General features: G+C 32.8%; 2 protein-coding genes across 3 annotated transcripts; one reads left to right on the forward strand and one right to left on the reverse strand.

Moving 5' to 3' along the window:
* The first annotated feature begins 132 nt into the window (after nt 1-132).
* On the forward strand, nt 133-3742 carry LOC112715893 (UDP-glucuronate:xylan alpha-glucuronosyltransferase 1). Of its 2 annotated transcripts, none has more exons than XM_025767712.3 (5): nt 133-270; nt 528-634; nt 1608-1817; nt 1896-2512; nt 2586-3742. In XM_025767712.3, exons 2-5 carry the CDS (start codon nt 570-572, stop codon nt 3614-3616), a joined length of 1923 nt encoding a protein of 640 aa, XP_025623497.1. In that variant the 5' UTR covers nt 133-270; nt 528-569; the 3' UTR covers nt 3617-3742. The 2 variants fall into 2 exon arrangements, with proteins under 2 accessions (XP_025623497.1, XP_025623498.1); XM_025767713.3 differs by having other exon boundaries at nt 134-270; nt 533-634.
* A 334-nt stretch (nt 3743-4076) lies between these two features.
* Nucleotides 4077-6626, reverse strand: LOC112715894 (probable pectinesterase/pectinesterase inhibitor 51). Its single transcript, XM_025767714.3, has 2 exons — nt 5312-6626; nt 4077-5109 (listed from the first exon to the last, which is right to left on the reverse strand). The coding sequence occupies exons 1-2, from the start codon at nt 6318-6320 to the stop codon at nt 4424-4426; spliced, it is 1695 nt and encodes a 564-aa protein (XP_025623499.1). The 5' UTR covers nt 6321-6626; the 3' UTR covers nt 4077-4423.
* Nucleotides 6627-19261: the final 12635 nt, after the last annotated feature.

Genomic DNA, 19261 nt, shown 5'->3' on the forward strand with positions numbered 1-19261 from the left:
ATATTATAATATATATGAAAGAAGGAGAAAATATATAGGAATAGTGAAGGAAAAGGAAGAGAGATGAGGTAGAGAGAGTTGGTGAGCACCAAATAGAACTAGAATGAAACTGAAAGACAAAGAAATGATTATTCTGAAACAAGTTACTTTCACTTATATCTCATCACTCTGTATATTGGCTTCAAACTCCCCCCACAACTCCATCTCCTCAAGATCAAGATTCTCTCTCTCTCTCTCTCTCTCTCTCTCTCTAACCTCCAAACTTAAAAGGTTTGTGTGTTAATTAGTTCCCTCTTTGTATGCTTCATCACACAACAACAACATCATTTATGTGTTTCAAGTTTATTAAATTTAGACAGTGTACTATGTTGTAGTAGTCATTGCGTTTCTCGCATTCTTACACTAATTTTTCACTCACATTGATGTAATAACAAATCATGTACACCAAAAGATGGTTCTATGGGAACTTATCTTATTTGATTTTCAGCAATTTGATTGATCCGTTTTCTTGTTATCAATTGAAATAGATCAGATGTTGGTTGCATGCAACTGTAGCTGAAACTGAATGAATGAGAGGAACAATGGGAAATTCTCCTCATGCTGTTGAACCTCGACACCGTTTGCCTACAACCATGTGAGTTTAACCAACATTCTTCATCGCATTTTCTTTTTTCTAAGGATCATATAATAATATTCACAAATTATTTGCTAAGGATGAATCAGGTTCTTGTTCAATTCTCAGATCTAGCTGTTAACATTATTTTTTCCATGCATGCAAATACTATATAAGATTTTTAGTAGTATTCCATAGTGTTGTAAAATCCTTTTCAAACGGCAGAGGGACCTACGCGTAGAGTTAGCTTTTTTTGTGTCATTCATCTCTCACTCTTCATATCTTCAAGAAAATAAATGATGATGACATTTTATCACATTATTTACAATATAATCCAATAAGGAACCAGAATTCTAATTCTCTCTCTCTCTCTCTCTCTCTTCTCTCTCTCTCTCTCTCTCTCTCTCTCTCTCTCTCTCTCTCTCTCTCTCTCTCTCTCTCTCTCTCTCTCTCTCTCTCTCTCTCTCTCTCTCTCTCTCTCTCTCTCTCTCTCTCTCTATATATATATATATATATATATATATATATATATATATATAGCCAAGTGGCCCAATACCTTTCTACGGTGGTTGCAACTTACATTGGATTTTAGTCTTGTCCAATTTATAGTACAAGAGAGACATATATCATTATTGATTAAAACTAACTCTATGATTTCATTTCCGTGTCAAACTTTCTCATCAATCAATAATCAAATTCTTTACAATCTGTCCACGAAAAATAGAAGTGCAGTAATTAATTGTTTTTCTCTCCATATATGCTCTTCATTGTGTATGAAACGAGTCCATATTCCACCAAAAAATATATTGCTTTTATTGATGTAAAATTGATCATGGGCAGTTAGTACTTTGATGAATCGATCCAAAATGAATTCGTGATTTTTTTGGCGACAATGCAATATCGAATAGAATACACATTTTGAAATCTTAGAAGCTGCGAAAGAATATAGTAATTAACTCGGTGTGAATAATATAGCAATTATTATGTGGTACAGTGAAGATTTATACAAACGAAGATTGCCAAAAAATAACAAAGCAAAAGAGGTAGAGAAACCATTCCATTTAACTGTACAAGATAGGAGCTCAAGATGCAAGTTCTCATTCTTAAAGCTTCTGTTATTGGTAACCATTTGTGGAACTTTTGTAACACTCCTCTACTCTCCAGAGGTCTACAATACCACCCATTTAACAACCTCTGGCTCTGTGTAAGTCTTCAAATTCAAATGCAACATCTAATTTCGTTTAATCTTCCAGTAAATGGATGACTAATTTTTTGTGTACAGGTGGTTATGGGGTGGGTCGGATCCTAGATATATCGCGAATGTAGATACTCGTTTGAGTGATATTGCGAAAATCACCAAGAAATTAACAGGGAAAGATAAAGTTCAGGGCATTGGGCTTGTGAATTTCAACAAGACAGAGATAAGTGGTTTTGAGAATCTTAATCCTGATGCCACACATGTTGAATTGAACTTGGAGTATGCTGCAAGAAATGTGACATGGGAGAGCCTATACCCCGAATGGATCGATGAGGAAGAAGAGGAGGAAGTTCCCGTTTGCCCCTCTCTGCCAAGTCTGAGGTCTCCCGGCATACGACTTAATCTCATCGCCGTCAAGCTTCCTTGCCGGAAAGGTGTTGGCAAGAATTGGTCTAGAGATGTTGCTCGTTTGCATCTTCAGCTCGCCGCGGCTCGCCTTGCAGCCTCTTTTAAAGGAAACTACACTGTGCATGTTCTCTTTGTTACCGATTGCTTCCCAATGCCGAATCTGTTTACCTGCAAAGAACTTGTTGGACGCGAAGGAAATGCATGGTTATACAGACCAAACTTGAGTGTTTTGAGACAAAAGGTTCAACTTCCTGTAGGATCCTGTGAACTCACAATTCCTATGAGGGGCAAAGGTCAGTTGTATTCTATACCAAATACTAAGTGATTTGGAGTTTGATGTTTTTAACGTGATTGTGTTGGAAACAGAGTTGGTTTACAATGGAAATGCTGAGAGAGAAGCGTACGCAACAATTCTGCATTCAGCACATGTTTATGTGTGTGGAGCAATCGCGGCGGCGCAAAGCATCCGCATGGCCGGATCAAGTCGAGACCTTGTTATACTTGTTGATGAGACAATAAGTGGATATCACAGAAGTGGTTTGGAAGCAGCAGGGTGGAAAGTCAGGACAATAAAGAGGATCAGAAACCCCAAAGCCGAAAAGGATGCTTACAATGAATGGAACTACAGCAAGTTCCGCTTATGGCAACTAACAGATTATGACAAGATAATATTCATAGATGCAGATTTGCTCATACTAAGAAACATAGATTTCCTCTTTGGCATGCCGGAAATCACTGCTACTGGAAACAATGCCACGCTTTTCAACTCTGGAGTCATGCTGGTTGAGCCATCAAATTGCACATTCCAGCTCCTAATGGATCACATAAACGAGATTGAATCTTACAATGGAGGAGACCAGGGATACCTGAATGAGATATTCACATGGTGGCATAGGATTCCAAGACACATGAACTTCTTGAAGCATTTCTGGATCGGCGACGAAGAAGAGAAGAAAAAAATGAAAACCTTGTTGTTTGGTGCCGAGCCTCCAATCCTCTATGTTCTTCACTACCTAGGCTTGAAGCCTTGGTTATGCTTCCGCGACTATGATTGCAACTGGAACTTTGACATATTCCATGAGTTTGCGAGCGACGTTGCGCACGCCAAGTGGTGGAAGGTGCATGATGCAATGCCTGAGGTTCTGCAACAATTCTGTTTGCTGCCATCAAAGCAAAAGGCTCAGTTAGAATGGGATCGGAGACAAGCCGAGACAGCAAACTACACAGATGGTCACTGGAGACTCAAAATTAAAGATCCTCGGTTGAAGAAATGTATCGATAACTTGTGCCATTGGAAGAGCATGTTGAGGCACTGGGGAGAGACAAATTGGACTGATGATGAGTCTTACCATCCAACACCACCTGCCATTACTACATCATCTCTTTCTGCTTTGTAACTTACTTGATTTGACTCCTTCTCTTAGTAGTGTTAGGAGACAAAAAGGGATCAAGCAAATTTTGTTTCCTCCAGTTTTAGAGGAATTGAGCTGAATAAATCAAAATACAATTCTTGTGCTGTTAAACACATTTTATTGTTTCAACTTTTAACCTATACCGTATGGTTATAAGTTTCTTAAGCAAGTGAATATGAATACAGAGATAGGTAATCAACCCCACCCACCATTTCGGACCCTATTTATTTAAGTAAGCCAGCAGAGGGGCACGTGAATCAATTAATTTATAGCATGTGAATTGCTATTTTTGATACAAATACACATGTTCAAAATCCAAATGACTTGTTGGTTATCCTTCCTTATTTTTTATTTGTTACATTATTGGACGGAAAGCTTTGTGGAATCTACTAATCAATTTAGTTGGCTCGATCATATGATTTCTTGCAAAAAAAGAACCATCATGTAAAAAGAATATAGATAGATCTCATTATTCTTGGAACCTCTCCAAATGGCTTCTGAAATCATATTGTATTGGTAATTACAAAGGGGATGTAAACAAAAAACAAAAATGCCACGTAAACACCAATTACCAACTACCAAATCAGTCACTATGTATTTGTATATAAATACATGAGTGGTTTAATTTATTTTTAGTATATAGTTTGTATTTAAATGTATATTCTACACTGATAGTGGATTTTGGTGCATACCTAACATGATTGAACAAAAAAAATGCAAAATTTTTTCCCCATTACGATCAATGCCTCCTCCTCTCCCTTGCTCTATCATCCCTCTCCTAAGATGAGCTAATCACAGAGATGACGGAATCCAATGAGTTCCTTGAATGAAATTCTGAGCTGAGTAAGTATCCACATGCTCACTGGGGATCCTGCTGCTCCATGGAACTCTTTTAGCCAAATCCGAACCGGGTCCTGAGTTCTCGAATTCTCCATAGTATAGCGTCAACAGCGCAAAGTCCCCGCTCCAAGGCATCCAACCCTCCGGTGCAATCAGGGCTTCCAAGGTTGAATTAATGAATACTGTCCTAGCATACTCCTTCCATGGCCTACCTAGATAGTTCTTGTGTGCTTGAGGCTTGCTGTGATACAATGCCATATATTCCTCAGTGCCATTAAACGAGCAATTCCAGAAAACAAAGCCGGTCGACTGACCAGGGTCCGTCCTGCCCTGTGCCGTGATGGCATTGGTCTCTCCCTTCTCCGGATCGACTATCCTCGGCTTGACCAGGATTTCGCAGTCTTGGAAGATTGACGCCGAGTTTCCGAAGATGAAATCCACATTGCCAATGATCCGGCAATTTTTGTAAAACTGGCGCAAGGTTTGAGCATATAGTGTGTCTTGGTTGCCAATGAACTCGCAATTCTCAATGACGGAAAGATCACTGTCCGATCGGAAGGCCACCGCCTGGTGCGCATCAGCACCAGCCGTGTTCTGGATGGTGAGATCCTTGGCCATGAATCCATCCCCAAGAACCCCTGCCAAAACAACAATTTGCCAAGCCATTGACAATAATTCATGCTCAAATTTCAGAGTTTTAATCATCATGCAAAGATTGTGTAAGTGACTTATAAGATAAATTAGTAACGATACAAATACATAAATGAATCTTTGTATAAGATATTTTGATACAAATTAAACACAAAAAAAAGAAAAGAAAAGAAAAGAAAAAGAACTCACCGACGGTGGCTGAGTGATAGGTTGACATTCCAGGCATAAGCCCAACGCTGCGGGAACCGGTGATGATGGTTTTGCCCATTCCATCGCCCAAGAACACCACATTCTTCTTCTTCGGCGGAACCCTGACCTTCTCTTCATATACCCCTTCCTTTATGTAAATCACGAACATCCGTTCTCCGACCTTAAGGTTATCCGGCGCCGCGTGAACCGCCTCCTGCACCGTCCTGTAACAACCATCCCCGTTCTTGCAAACGGTAGCGTCTGGCGTCAATTTCGACGGCACTCCTAATTTATATCCCGATCCGAACCCTCCCGAAGCGACCGGTGGCTCCCAGAAGCCGTTACGCTCCGTTAACGGCGGCCTCCATGAAGCGGTGTCGTTGCCGAAGAGGTCGTAGGATGCGACCATGCTGAGGGCGTTGCTGGTGATGTAGGTAAGGGAATCTACAAAAACCATCGCCTCCGCGACGGAGAGGGTGTCGTTGGCATACTTGAGGCTGGACCAGCAACCGTACTGGTAGGCCAAGGAGGCGCTGAGCCATGCGCGGGCGTCTTTTGTGGCATTCCGGGGGACGGCGTCGGCGGCGAGGAAAGTGCGGCGGCGGGAGTAGCGGAGGATCTGAATGCAGGTCTTGGCCGCGGTGGCGCGGGTGCGGTTGCTGGCGATGGAGTCCTCGTAGAGGGAGGAGATCATGGTGATGGCATCGTGGAGTTTGGTGTAGGATGAATTAATGGCGGATTGGACGAGCTCGACTGGGGTTGGGTCAGGATTTGTTTGGGTCACGGAACTGAGCGTGGTGTGGCATATGAGAGGGAAGCGCGTGGCCTTGCATGCTTGAAGGACAGGGAGGGAGGGGGTAAGTTGGGCGTTGGAGGATGAAAGAAAGAGGGAGAGGAAGATGCAGAGCGAGAGGGAGAGGAGGGAAGCCATGGAGAGGATGAGAATGGTGGATCTCGTTATTGGGAACAAGAAGCTCAATATCACGGGTTTATGAGGTTTTCTCTTCATCCTCAACTTGGGTTGATTTTTAGGAGGTTTTATTTTAGGGTGCTATAATTAATTAGCCCATCTGGTGCTGTCGTTAAAAATAATCAATGTGCTGTTGCATTCCAAATTTGGATCCGCCATTATTTGTTCTTATTCTTCCTCTTCTGTTTCTGCTGCTTCTGCTACTTAATTACTGTGTCCCGTGTTACTGTTGGAGAGTAGAAACTCAGTGTGTTTGACCGGCCATGTGGACTTGGCGTTGGCGGGCTCCCTATTCTGCTATTCAACACAAATGGCAACGAAAGGATAAGATTATAGACCGGATCTGAATTTAGATTTGCCATCTCATACGGTAACTAAATATGACGACCCCAGATTCCACCTTAAAGTTTCACCACTTTCTCGCGGCTAAAATATTTTAATATGGAACATTTTTTAGAGTTATGCCTCAACATGGGGCTGAATTCTATTATGTGGAGATGGGGATGTTAAGCTTTTGGCAGTGGGCGAAAAGAATATATATATATTTTTTTAAGGTGAGAAGGATGATTTTTATTTTTTTTATTAAGAAGATTTGAACTCATAATTTTTTAGATAAGTGTGAGAAAATTATGTTATTTGAGGATAATTTTTTTATATAAAAAAATATTAATGTTTTTGTTAGAAATGAAATTATTTGATATAATTACAGACGTGTTAAAACATGTAGGGAGACAACGTGTTAAATATTTCCACAATATTATAATAATACATTTTAAATGTCAATCAATATATAAATAAAACATCATCTTCATTTTTATATTAAAAATAATTTTTAGTAATTTGAGTTATAATTTATTAGTGATCATTTTTATTTTTATTTTTTTAAATTTTGTTTCGATATATCTTGCAAATGTGAGATTACTTTTGAATATTTTTTAATAATATAACTTTTTATTTGTTTAAGAAAAACTTGTACCATTAGTGTCATATTACTATATTAGTTCTTAGTAAGTTTAACTGCCATGTGTGTTTAGATTAAAGTTTGTAAATGAGAGTTTGTGTAAAATATAAAATCAATTATAGTTAATAAATTAGTGTTAACTTAATTTATGTTTGACAATTTTATATCAAAATATATTATAATAAAATAAATATTATTTAGATTATATTATTCAAAATTATTTTTAAATAAAAATTTATTAAAAATAACATGAATTTAAATAATTATTTTATATTATTTTAATTTAAATATTTAAATAAATTTTATGAATCTATTTTATAATAAAAATTAATATTAATTATTAAATTAAAAATAATATATAAAAATAGACAAAATATATTTTATGTCAAAAACAAAAATAATATATCAAAATATAGTTTATTAAATTATATTACTCATAATATTTTTATTACTCTCAATACTTTTTTATTTAATATTATTTTAAAAATTTAAATTATTTATAATTTTATTATTAGTTATAATTAATTTTTTATTTACGTGATTTTTTTTAATGAGATCAATAATTTATATTATAACAAAATTATAATAATAAACTAATATACAAAAATTACATTTATAAATTTTAACCCAAACAAAAAATAATTTTTTTTATACAAAATAAAAAATAAAAATTTTATAAAAAATATAATTATATATTTAAAAGATTTAAGTACTAAAGAGACTATGAGAGAAAGGAAATAAATGATAGAATTAATAAGAAAAAATAAATTTAATCTTAACGTGATTCTCTGAACGCAGAAGTTACCACTTCTAATTTCTTGTAAGGTGACTACTCTGATAAAGATATTAGAAATGTCTTTTTTTTAGACATTACGTGTGTTATATTGTTGTTGGACAAATTATAAAACCAATCAATAATTTATTTTTAATAAATCATAACAAACTCGGTTTATTATAACAATAACAATAAATTTAATTGTCCATATTATAATTATCAAATCCGATTTGATCCGATCGGTTTACATAATCTGAACCGAATCATGCTTAAATTTTTTAAGAAAAAGATAAATATGTCCCTAACTTTTTATTTCACAAATATTTAAATCCATAAAAATTTAAAAATACAATTAGGTCCCTACAAAATCTAACCCTAGATCCTTGTCCTAGCCCAAGCCCAAGTCCAATCTCAATGTCTTACCAATCTCTAAATCTGACCCAAAAAAATCCTATCCCTCAGTGTTTCCTTCGTCCCCTTTTCCCATTAAAGTTCGAGCACTCTCATCTCTTAACTCACTAGCTCTTGCAGTCTCAAGCTTTCTCCCTCTTACGTCTCCGGTCTCGCACTTAAGGTTTTCGTCGTTCTCCGTGTCGCCACCGTCACCATCTCACACTCAATCGCGCTTGCACGTCTTCCCTGAGCTCGTTGTCGCTGGCGACAGCAACCAGTTCTGAGACTAATTGTCGGTGTCTCTCCATGTCTCGCACTTAGTCGTGCGCCTTCTCGTGCTCGTCGTTACTGACAGCAGAAGTAGCCGGTTCCGAGGTTGGTCGACGTTGTCGTCTTCTTACTTTGAATCCTGCTGTCAGCTTTCTTTCCGCTATCATATTTTTTCGTCTAACCAGAAGCTGGTCCTCGATTTGGTGATTTTCAATAAATTTTTCTGTTCTTTTTTTTTTCAATTTTGTTGCCCTCATCACTGCACTTTGATTTTAATTTGTTGCTGAAAATATTACTAAACTAGTTTTTTGCTAAAAATATCATTGATATGAATTTGTTACTATTTATAATCATTGAATCGTGAATAATTTGTTTAACAATTTTTTTTGTTGCTTAAAATTATCTCTAAGATGAATTTTGTATTGATCATCATCTATGAAGCTTGAATTTATTGTTGTCTTGCTCAAATAATTACTTAGCTAAATATTTTTGTTACTGAAAATGTGAGTTAAATTTATTAGTGATTAAACTTTAAATTTATTGTTATTTTGCTCTAAATAATCACTTAGTACATTAAAATAAATGTTAAAAGGAGATCACTGTTAGAAAAGACAAGAGGCATAGGCAAACATTGATTAGTATATATTTTTAAAGATGTTAAAGTAAATTATGGGATGTTTGATATTTTTGTTCCTCTCTAACTGAGTAATCTGTGTATATGTTTAGAGTAACTTAATATTACATAAGATAAGTAAATTTTATGAATGCATAGAAAATGTACATGACTTTGCTAAATTCAATTGGATTAGTTGGGTTAGTTATAATATTTTTAAATTTAAAATTTTATACGAGAAATATTTTAGTTTAATAATTTAAACCAATCAAACTTTTTTATTGAACAAGAAAATTCACTCATCTTTAATGTAAGAATTATTTTCTTATCTAATTTATTAGTGATTTGATTTTGTTAGTGTGTATATCAATTATGTGTTATTTTTCTTAAATTATGGATTACTAATTGAGTTATTATTATTATTTTTTTTGAATGATGGCCAATTTTTAAGAATGAAAATTTTTTGTTTTAATGTCAAATTTCCATTTATTTTTTCTAATGATATTATCAATTTTAATATTTAAATATATACAATGTAAGATATATATAAAAAACTTTTTTTTATAAAAATGAACAATATCCAACTATAAGTGAAAATTTTTATTTTAACGTAAGTATAATATTTTTTAAGATTAAAAAAAGAAATTATTGATTAATACAATAATAAAGAATATCAAAATAAAATCATATCATATCTAATACATTAGGAAATAAAATATTAGTATAACTATCTAAAATATACTAATCAAAAGATTTTGATACAAAAATAAAATTTAAAATATTATTCTATTTTCAAAATTCAATTTAAAAATTATGTTTAAGAACTTAATTCACTTAATTAGAATATATTCATTAGAATTATTTTGTAACAACAACCAATAAAAATAAAATTTATTCAGGAGAAAGTCTAAAATAAAATACTAACAATTAATGTGAATTTAATCAATTATTAAAATAAAATTATCATAAACTATTGTTCAATTAATATAATGACATTATGAATTTGATTCGCTTATAGATTTGTAACTGAGTCAAGGAAGAGTGTTAGCAAACTTGAACTTAAATCCTTAACAGTTTGATAAATTAAACTCATGATGATGGTGGTGGATTTTGAACTTTCATTTAAACATATATATTAATCTGAATTTAATATGGTACTAAAAGAAAATTAAGATTTTTTTATGACATAAATCATAGTCAAAGTAAGAAAAGAAGAAAAAAAAAAGTTATAGCCTATTTAGTGTCTATCTTGTTAAAAGCAATTACATAAATATTCTTTCAAAAAGATATATACTCTGCATACTCAACTACATTATTTTTTCTCTCTTTGTAAGCAAATCAAATATAGAATTCGCATTCTCTAACATAAGTGCTGACGAAAATAACGGCAAATATTATTTGATCTGCATTGTTATCGGATCGGATAAGATCCACACTCTAAAAGGATTGGTGTGATTGTAGGATGTGACTAGTTTTTCGTTAGTTTAAGATAGATACCAATTTAGAGAGACCATTTTATGATACTCTAAAACCATATTTGTCTCTTATATATGAAAAAAAATTAAAGAAAAAATAGGCTTAAAAGATAGAAATAAATAAAAAATAACTTAAAAATATATTTATTTTTTTAAAAAAAGATTGAAATATATAAAAAATAAAAATAAAAAATATGAGATTTTAATAATAATTATAATATTATATTCTTTTAAAAAAAAGGTAATAGGTTTGTGTTTGGTTTCTATAATTATAATTTTTATTTGTTAGCATCCTTTATATTATACCTTAATGATATCAATATATGTTCAAAGTATAACTATTCAAGATTTTTATTTTTCTTCTGTATGACTGAAACTAGAACTTCTATCCATTTCTATCACTGGATTAAAATTTTTTGTAAGATTTAATTTAAAAAAATACTCAAAAAGACTATTAGAAATATTTAATTATTAAAAAAAGACCTTTAATATAAAAATTAATTTTTTGGAATTTGAAATGCATATGTAAACTATAGCTCACTTTATATGAACATGATATATTATTATTATTATTATTATTATTATTATTATTATTATTATTATTATTATTATTATTATTATTATTATTATTTCTTTGTTATTATAATTATTTATATATATTTTTAAGTTAATTTTGTCACTTTTTTTGGAAGAATTTATACATATTTTTAAGTTAATTTGATTATAGGATTTTACAATAACAAAAAAATTAGTATATCACAATTGAATTGAGTTTTTTTCATAATTCTCTAAAAATAATAAATAAAAATATAGAATTTGGGTGTAAACTATTTTTAATTAAAAAATAATTTATTTATAATTATGAGTTATAAATTTTATTATAATTATATATGTCAATAATATCATCTTTATTCTACTATCATTATATTTATTCATTAGTATTTAACTCTAAATTATAATATGGTTATCTTTATTTGATTTTAAAATAAATGTATAATTAAAAATATATTAATGACTATATTTAATTATCTAAAAAGATCAGTCACAGACATGTATCCACACATCTGATATACAAATCCGCATATTCGCACACTTAATAAATAAAGAGTAAACTATTTATACAATTATAGTATAATTTATATTAGTAAAATTAGTAATAAATTAGAATATTATCTTTTTTCAAATAATATATTAGTTTATCTATCTTGTACCCATATTAAAATTACAAAATTAGAAAGAAAATCAAAAGAATATCATATCTAATAATTAATTTGTTTAGATATCTAAATATCATACAATTTAATATAATAAAAATTATTTAGTATTAATATATTAATTGGTAGTATAGTTGATAAATAAGATAAGACTATTTAATTTATTTAAAATTATAAGTTTTAAATTTTCTACTATTTTTATTCTATTATCATTATATTTATTCATTAGTATTTAATTATAAATTATAAATTATAATAGAATTATCTTAATTTAATTTTAAAATAATATATAAATAAAAAATATATTAGTTATTATGTTCAATTATCAGAAATTCTAGTCTCTGATACTCTTTTTCATTTCTGCATTCCTCATTTTTCTCTTTTCCTTCTCCCTCCTCCCACTTTCTAGATATTCTCCAATCTACTTGACCATCACAGCTGTCGTTCTCTCTTTTCCAGGTCTAGCATTTCCAATGCCTCCCCACATTGTGATAGTCTTCTATTCTCTTCTTTGTCGCGTTATCGTTTTCAATTATCTTTTAAATCAGCCTTATTTACTAGGACTCACTCTTTTCGTAACACTATTTATGATATTCACAAACACCATGCTCAGAAAGCATCCAAGAGACATGGATAGCCACGTGAACGATGTTGACAACGACTTCATCTTCGAAAATGCTTCTCTATAGAAGAATTCCAATAGTCTCACAAGTGTGAACATGTTCACAACACCAAATATAGCTTACTGAAACAAAAGCCAAATAGGCTTATGGGGTTAAAAGGATCGGATTTTTTCTCCCTCTGTCCCTTCTTTTCACCTCAACAATTGCAGTCACTGCCATTAAGATTGCAAAAACAACAAGGCCTACACCAACTCTCTGTAGTTGTGTCATTCCTAAGTGGTGGTTTGTGATTTTGCATGCGAATGGGATGTAGAATAGTTCGTATATGGGGACCAAGATGGTTATGAAGACAACTTCCTAGCAATGGTGGAGATTCATGGAAGTAGACCACTCTCACAACAAATGGGTAAATTAGAATTTAAATATTAGATCTTTAATTTGAATATGAGATCTAAATTGGATTATCTTTATTATTTTATAGGACATCTTTATAAAAAAAAATATTGGATTAAATTTAAATTTGAATATCATATTTGAAATTAGAATATCATTATTATTTATTAGGATTTTTTTATAAAGAAAAGATTTTTTTTCACTATTTTTGTTAGTTATCTCTATAAATAATAGTGTTTTACGTGAAGTTTTAAACCTAAGCACTCTTTTTTCAGGGATCGCAAACTAGAGGAGCAAAGAGGATGAGTAAGGTAATCATGCTTGTTTTTGTTAAATGAAAAATATGATTATGAGATGATCTGTTTTTATTTTTTTTGTCTTTCTTTAGTCTAATATTAATAGTGAAATTTATTTGGTTTGACTAGCACACATCGGATGCGTCTATAACTTCTAAGGGAGAATCAAACATGTACTTCTCTACTTTGGATGAGAAGGTAACTTATTTTTTGGCTATTATAGTTGAATATGCCTTACTTTCTTAGTATACTTTTTAAACACGTGTTTAGTTATATTCTATGATATTTAGATTTGCTGTGTTATTACCTTATTATTTAGTAATGTGTGTCTTATTTTATGAAATCTTGAAGTTTGGAAAGGGTATTGCTAAGGCACTGTTGATGATGATACGCAAAACTATTGTGCATGTGATAACAACAGTTCTGCCAGAGTTTGTGGAAATGGTGGTTCCTCATAAAAAAATAGGAGTCACGGTGTAAAGCTTTCGAATACTGCTCCAGCTGTTACACCACTATTAGGCACTTTGAAACACTTACTTGACGCTAACCCTTCAATGTGTTTGGGTGACGAACCGGTAACGAAAAAGAGGACATCGAAGTACAAAGAAAGAAAGCGTGAACTACCAGTCTCTAAAGTTAAGGTTTTATGTTTTTTTTAGATAACAACTAATAAAAATTTAATTATAAACTTTTTTCTAAATTAAATGCATAATGTTTTACGATCAGCAACCTCCAGAGCTACATAACTATCCCACCTACTATAACTGAATTAGCATGTGGTTACTATTAGATTTATGTGACCAATAAGTCATGGCTATCTTAGTATTTCAGCCTTTGTGTCAGGTTTTGTTTTACCTTATAAATTACAAATAAACTGACTTTTCAATGACTGGAACCCATTTCAATATATTGTTTTCCTTTATTATGTGATTTTGTAAGCTTGTATAGATTTTGATATGGTGGTGATATATATATATATATATATATATATATATATATATATATATATATATATATTTTGTTGAACTATTATCTCTTATTATCATTTGGTGCAAGTGAGGTTTTACATCATCACATTTGTAATATTTTTTTACTTTAAATTACACTCATAGCCAATCTCTCTGTCCTACTTTTTATTTACCTCTATCTGGTTAAGTTGGTAATAGTGATAGACAACATATGTCTCTCTATTATAAATCTAATATTATCTTTAGTAAATAAAGTTTAGCAATGTTTAAAATAATTGTCAAATTTTTTGGATTTGTAGAAAGAACTGTATTTTGAGGAGAAACTTCCTCTAGACCGTTCATGACTTTATTACAATAATTATAATCTAAACATGGACAGGAATGACATGCCACATGTAAGTTTTGGTCTTTATAATAACATTGTTATTAATAAAATTTTTTATTTTTATATATAGACGAAGTATTATATATAATTTTGTGTGTATATTTTGATTAAATAATTAATGTTGACATTGTTTTTATAGTGTTTGGCCTTTTATTTTGGTTAACTAAAGAGATGAAATTTTTTGAATATGAACTGGCCATTGCTGCTTACATCTTTGGAAACAATTTGGATCTGAAGTAAAATTAATTTATTTCTCATTTTAATTGTTGATTTGTCATGTAATTATTTTTTAAACCTTTTCTAACACCATAATATAATATTCTGATTACATGATTTAAGGAAAGTGCTTGTTTCAAACCATCATTGTATGGGCACACGCGAGACTCTTCTGACTATTATGCTTGGCAAGTCAATAATTGGTGATGTAAGAATTATTTTGTAGTATTTTTTATTATGCTTGTAAAATTATAAAATTTGGATTAGTGCAGCATAACCGTAATTGTCTTTAATCCGTAGGTCCTTACCTTAGTTTGTTCGATGATGACCAAGAGACCATTTGGGCCATGTAAAAATAAATATGGCAACCAATAATTTTTGCAACCAACATTCTTTGTAAGTTTATTAGCAATTTAAAATTTACTCTTCAATATAAATATATCTTTCTAGTTATACTATAAATATAATAAGATTCATCACTTAGTTCAATATTCAATGTAGCAAATTGTTTTAAGTCCGAAACATAAATGTTCTGGTACAACGAAATACATCAAGAATAACTTCATAGGAGACCTGGATGGTTTACACAAGATTTGTTAATTTCGGTCAACATTCAATGAATTAGTATAGTAATATTTCATGGCTGTTTTTATTAAAAATTATCTTCTGAGTGTTGTTGTAGATTTTGTGCCAATTTACCTTAATGGCCATTGGTTTCTCATAGTGGTTAATTTGCTTTATGAGACCGTGAGATACATGGATTCGTTCAAATGTCGTACATCGATGATAGAGCATAAGAGTGTCATTGACGATATGTTAACTTTATTGAGAAGTTTGTATCCGGCAAAAACTTCCAAAAAACACCTTCGCATAGAAACTTCCAATTTTCTAAGTGTAAATTCCTTGAGCAAGTTGTCTTACAACAACATGCGAAATCGTAAGTTTAAAAATATGAATTTTCAGAATACAAATTTATTTTTCTGATGTTTGTTCTTTTATAATATTACTTTGTTAATATGTGCCTTGAATTGTGGTGAAGGAATGATTGTGGTATTTAGATCGCTGAATGGATGATCCTTAACCATCTTTTGGGCCGTTAATAAGCCATGGGTAGGGAAAATGTCTACGGATTTTATGATGTTTAGTCTGTTAGGTTTATTCAATTAAATAATATCATTGTTAATGTCTGTTAGTCTAACACCCTACCATACTTAATCTTATGCTTAAGTCATAAGACTGAGGTAACAAGGTATTACGACTTCTAAAAGTAAGAATATATATAATAATAGTGAAAGAGATATTGAACTAGGAGCCTTGAAAAATGGGCAAAACAAAATCGCAAAATAAAAAGTGCAACACTTAGAAAAGAAATTACTTGCGTGCTAAGAAACCTAAAGGTTACAGATAAGAGTAAGTGAAAGAGTAAAAGAAAGTCAAGAATACAGTAAAACTAGCTCTTGACTCAACCTGCAAAGCCAAGGCTGGTCGGAGAATATTTACATATATACATAAGTATCCCAATCATCCAAAATACAGAAATAGGACCCTAGCTCCTCTATAACCTCTATGAGGAACAAAATAATCAAGTTTCTTGGAGAGAAAACTAAGTATACATATATATACAAATTGAGAAACAAAATAACCCAGGGACTACTTCGCTTTAGGGATCCATATGCCTAGCGAAGAGCCTCTCCACCCGCATATGAAAATAACAACACAGTATGGGGTGAGAACCGGGGTTCTCAACATGGTAAATGTGCCACACATAATATATAAGGTCTTGGGAATGCCAGAGGCAATCCTAGAATGCCAACATACAGTTATAAAACTTAAAACTCTAAGCAAAAGCCATAAAAGGGGTAAGTGACCTAAAGAATTCTAACCTTGCATACTTTAAACCTAACCTTATCTCCAAACCGGTCCACCCTTCCTCCGCTTCTCTATCACCAATTAGTTTACACAGACAAATAAGCAAACAAGGCAAGCACAAGTAACTTACAAGTAATACAAATAACAAGTACAACAAATAGCATGTTATAATCACGTAGGCATTCCCAAATTGTTCACAAATAAGTAATTCAAATAATGTGCACATGATGCATGCCTGTCCTATGGCTGTTGATATCAACTATCGGTTACGTAGCCATCCCACATGCTCTCAAGCTCAAAATATACCATGGGGAAAATTCCCAAGCTGACATGGGAAAGAGAACACCCCACAAGCTCAATAATATCCATGGGACGAATCCCAAGCTGACATGGGGAGAAGAGACAACACCCTAATCTGACATGGGGAAAATAATACCCCAAGCTTAATGATAACTACGGAAAAAATCCCGGTTGACATGGGGCAACGCCCTAAACTCAAGTTATCCAATCATTTCTTATAATTTATCATTTTCATTCTCAATACTAATTCATGTCTCATCTCATCATTCTCAATTTCACTTAACTCATTGATCTTACATTTTATTATCCTTAGTTAATTAACATCATCAATTCTCAACTTCTTACCTTACTCTCTTACTTGCCTCATACATTTTATAATCCTTGTAGAAAATCAATCATTCAAGCCTTAGCATCAGAACTCGTTCATACACGCACCTCCTTCTCTTATCGTTCGTCATTTTTAATCTTTACTTTATTCCCAAGTTATCTCTATTTTCTAGCTTCAAATAACTACTAAGCTTGCTAATAAGTGGGGTTTAGGGGTTCAAAACCATGTTTAGATCACAAAAATACAAGTGCTGGAAAATAGAGTGTGTGCGTGCGCACAACTCAGAAAGGAAGCAGAACGTGTGCGTGCGCACAAATGTGTGCGTGCGCACACCAACCAGGAGTCACTTGGTGTGCGGGCACCTCATTTGTGCTAACGCCACCAGTAGAAAGCATATCCTGGTGTGTGCGTGCGTACAAGGGCGTGTGATGAGCGGATAATTTATACACTTTTTGGCATTGTTTTTAGGTAGTTTTTAGTAGGATCTAGCTACTTTTAGGGATGTTTTCATTAGTTTTTATGATAAATTCACATTTCTGGACTTTACTATGAGTTTGTGTGTTTTTCTATGATTTCAGGTATTTTTTGTCTGAAATTGAGGGACCTGAGCAAAACTCTGATAAGAAGGCTGACAAAGGACTGCTGATGCTGTTGGATTCTGACCTCCCTGTACTCGAAACAAATTTTCTGGAGCTAAAGAATTCCAAATAGCGCGCTCTTAATGGCGTTGGAAAGTAGACATCCAGAGCTTTCCAGCAATATATAATTGTCTATACTTTATTCGTGATTAGATGACGTAAATTGGCGCTCAACGCCAGTTCCATGCTGCATTCTGGAGTCAAACGCCAGAAATACGTCACGAAACAGAGTTGAACGCCAAAAACACGTCACAACTTGGCGTTCAACTCCAAAAGAAGCCTCTACAAGTGTAAAGCTCAAGCTCAGCACAAGCACACACCAAGTGGGCCCCGGAAGTGGATTTCTGCATCAATTACTTACTTCTGTAAACCCTAGTAGCTAGTCTAGTATAAATAGGACATTTTATTATTGTATTAGACATCCTGGATTGTATTTTTGATCATGTGATCACATTTTGGGGGCTGGCCATTCGGCCATGCCTGGACCTTCATCACTTATGTATTTTCAACGGTGGAGTTTCTACACAACATAGATTAAGGGTGTGGAGCTCTGCTGTACCTCGAGTTTTAATGTAATTACTACTATTTTCTATTCAATTTAGTTTATTCCTGTTCTAAAATATTCATTGCACTTCACCATGATGAATGTGATTATCCATGACACTCATCATCATTCTCACCTATGAACGCGTGTGATGAGCGGATAATTTATACGCTTTTTGGCATTGTTTTTAGGTAGTTTTTAGTATGATCTAGTTACTTTTAGGGATATTTTCATTAGTTTTTATGCTAAATTCACATTTCTGGACTTTACTATGCGTTTGTGTGTTTTTCTGTGATTTCAGGTATTTTTTGGCTGAAATTGAGGGACCTGAGCAAAACTCTGATAAGAGGTTGACAAAGGGTTGCTGATGCTATTGGAATCTGACCTCCCTGCACTCAAAATGGATTTTATGGAGCTACAGAACTAAAAATGGCGCGCTCTTAACGGCTTTGGAAAGTAGACATCTAGAGCTTTCCAGCAATATATAATAATCCATACTTTATTCGAGATTTGACGAGGTAAACTGGCGCTCAACGCCAGTTCCATGCTGCATTCTGGATTCAAACGCCAGAAACACGTCACGAACCAGAGTTAAACGCCCAAAACACGTTACAACTTGGCGTTCAAGCCCAAGAGAAGCCTCAGCTCGTGAATAGATCAAGCTCAGCCCAAACATACACCAAGTGGGCCCCGGAAGTGGATTTATACATCAATTACTT

The sequence above is a fragment of the Arachis hypogaea genome, chromosome 10, assembly GCF_003086295.3.
Source record: "Arachis hypogaea cultivar Tifrunner chromosome 10, arahy.Tifrunner.gnm2.J5K5, whole genome shotgun sequence".
NCBI lineage: Eukaryota > Viridiplantae > Streptophyta > Magnoliopsida > Fabales > Fabaceae > Arachis > Arachis hypogaea.

Excerpts from the sequence above, each read along its gene's own strand:
- LOC112715893 (XM_025767712.3), top strand. The coding sequence starts at position 570 with ATGAGAGGAACAATGGGAAATTCTCCTCATGCTGTTGAACCTCGACAC. Across the intron at positions 635-1,607 it reads CACCGTTTGCCTACAACCAT|TGAAGATTTATACAAACGAA; the intron begins GTGAGTTTAACC and ends TATGTGGTACAG. Across the intron at positions 2,513-2,585 it reads AATTCCTATGAGGGGCAAAG|AGTTGGTTTACAATGGAAAT; the intron begins GTCAGTTGTATT and ends TGTTGGAAACAG.
- LOC112715894 (XM_025767714.3), bottom strand. The coding sequence starts at position 6,320 with ATGAAGAGAAAACCTCATAAACCCGTGATATTGAGCTTCTTGTTCCCA. Across the intron at positions 5,110-5,311 it reads CTATCACTCAGCCACCGTCG|GGGTTCTTGGGGATGGATTC; the intron begins GTGAGTTCTTTT and ends TTGTTTTGGCAG.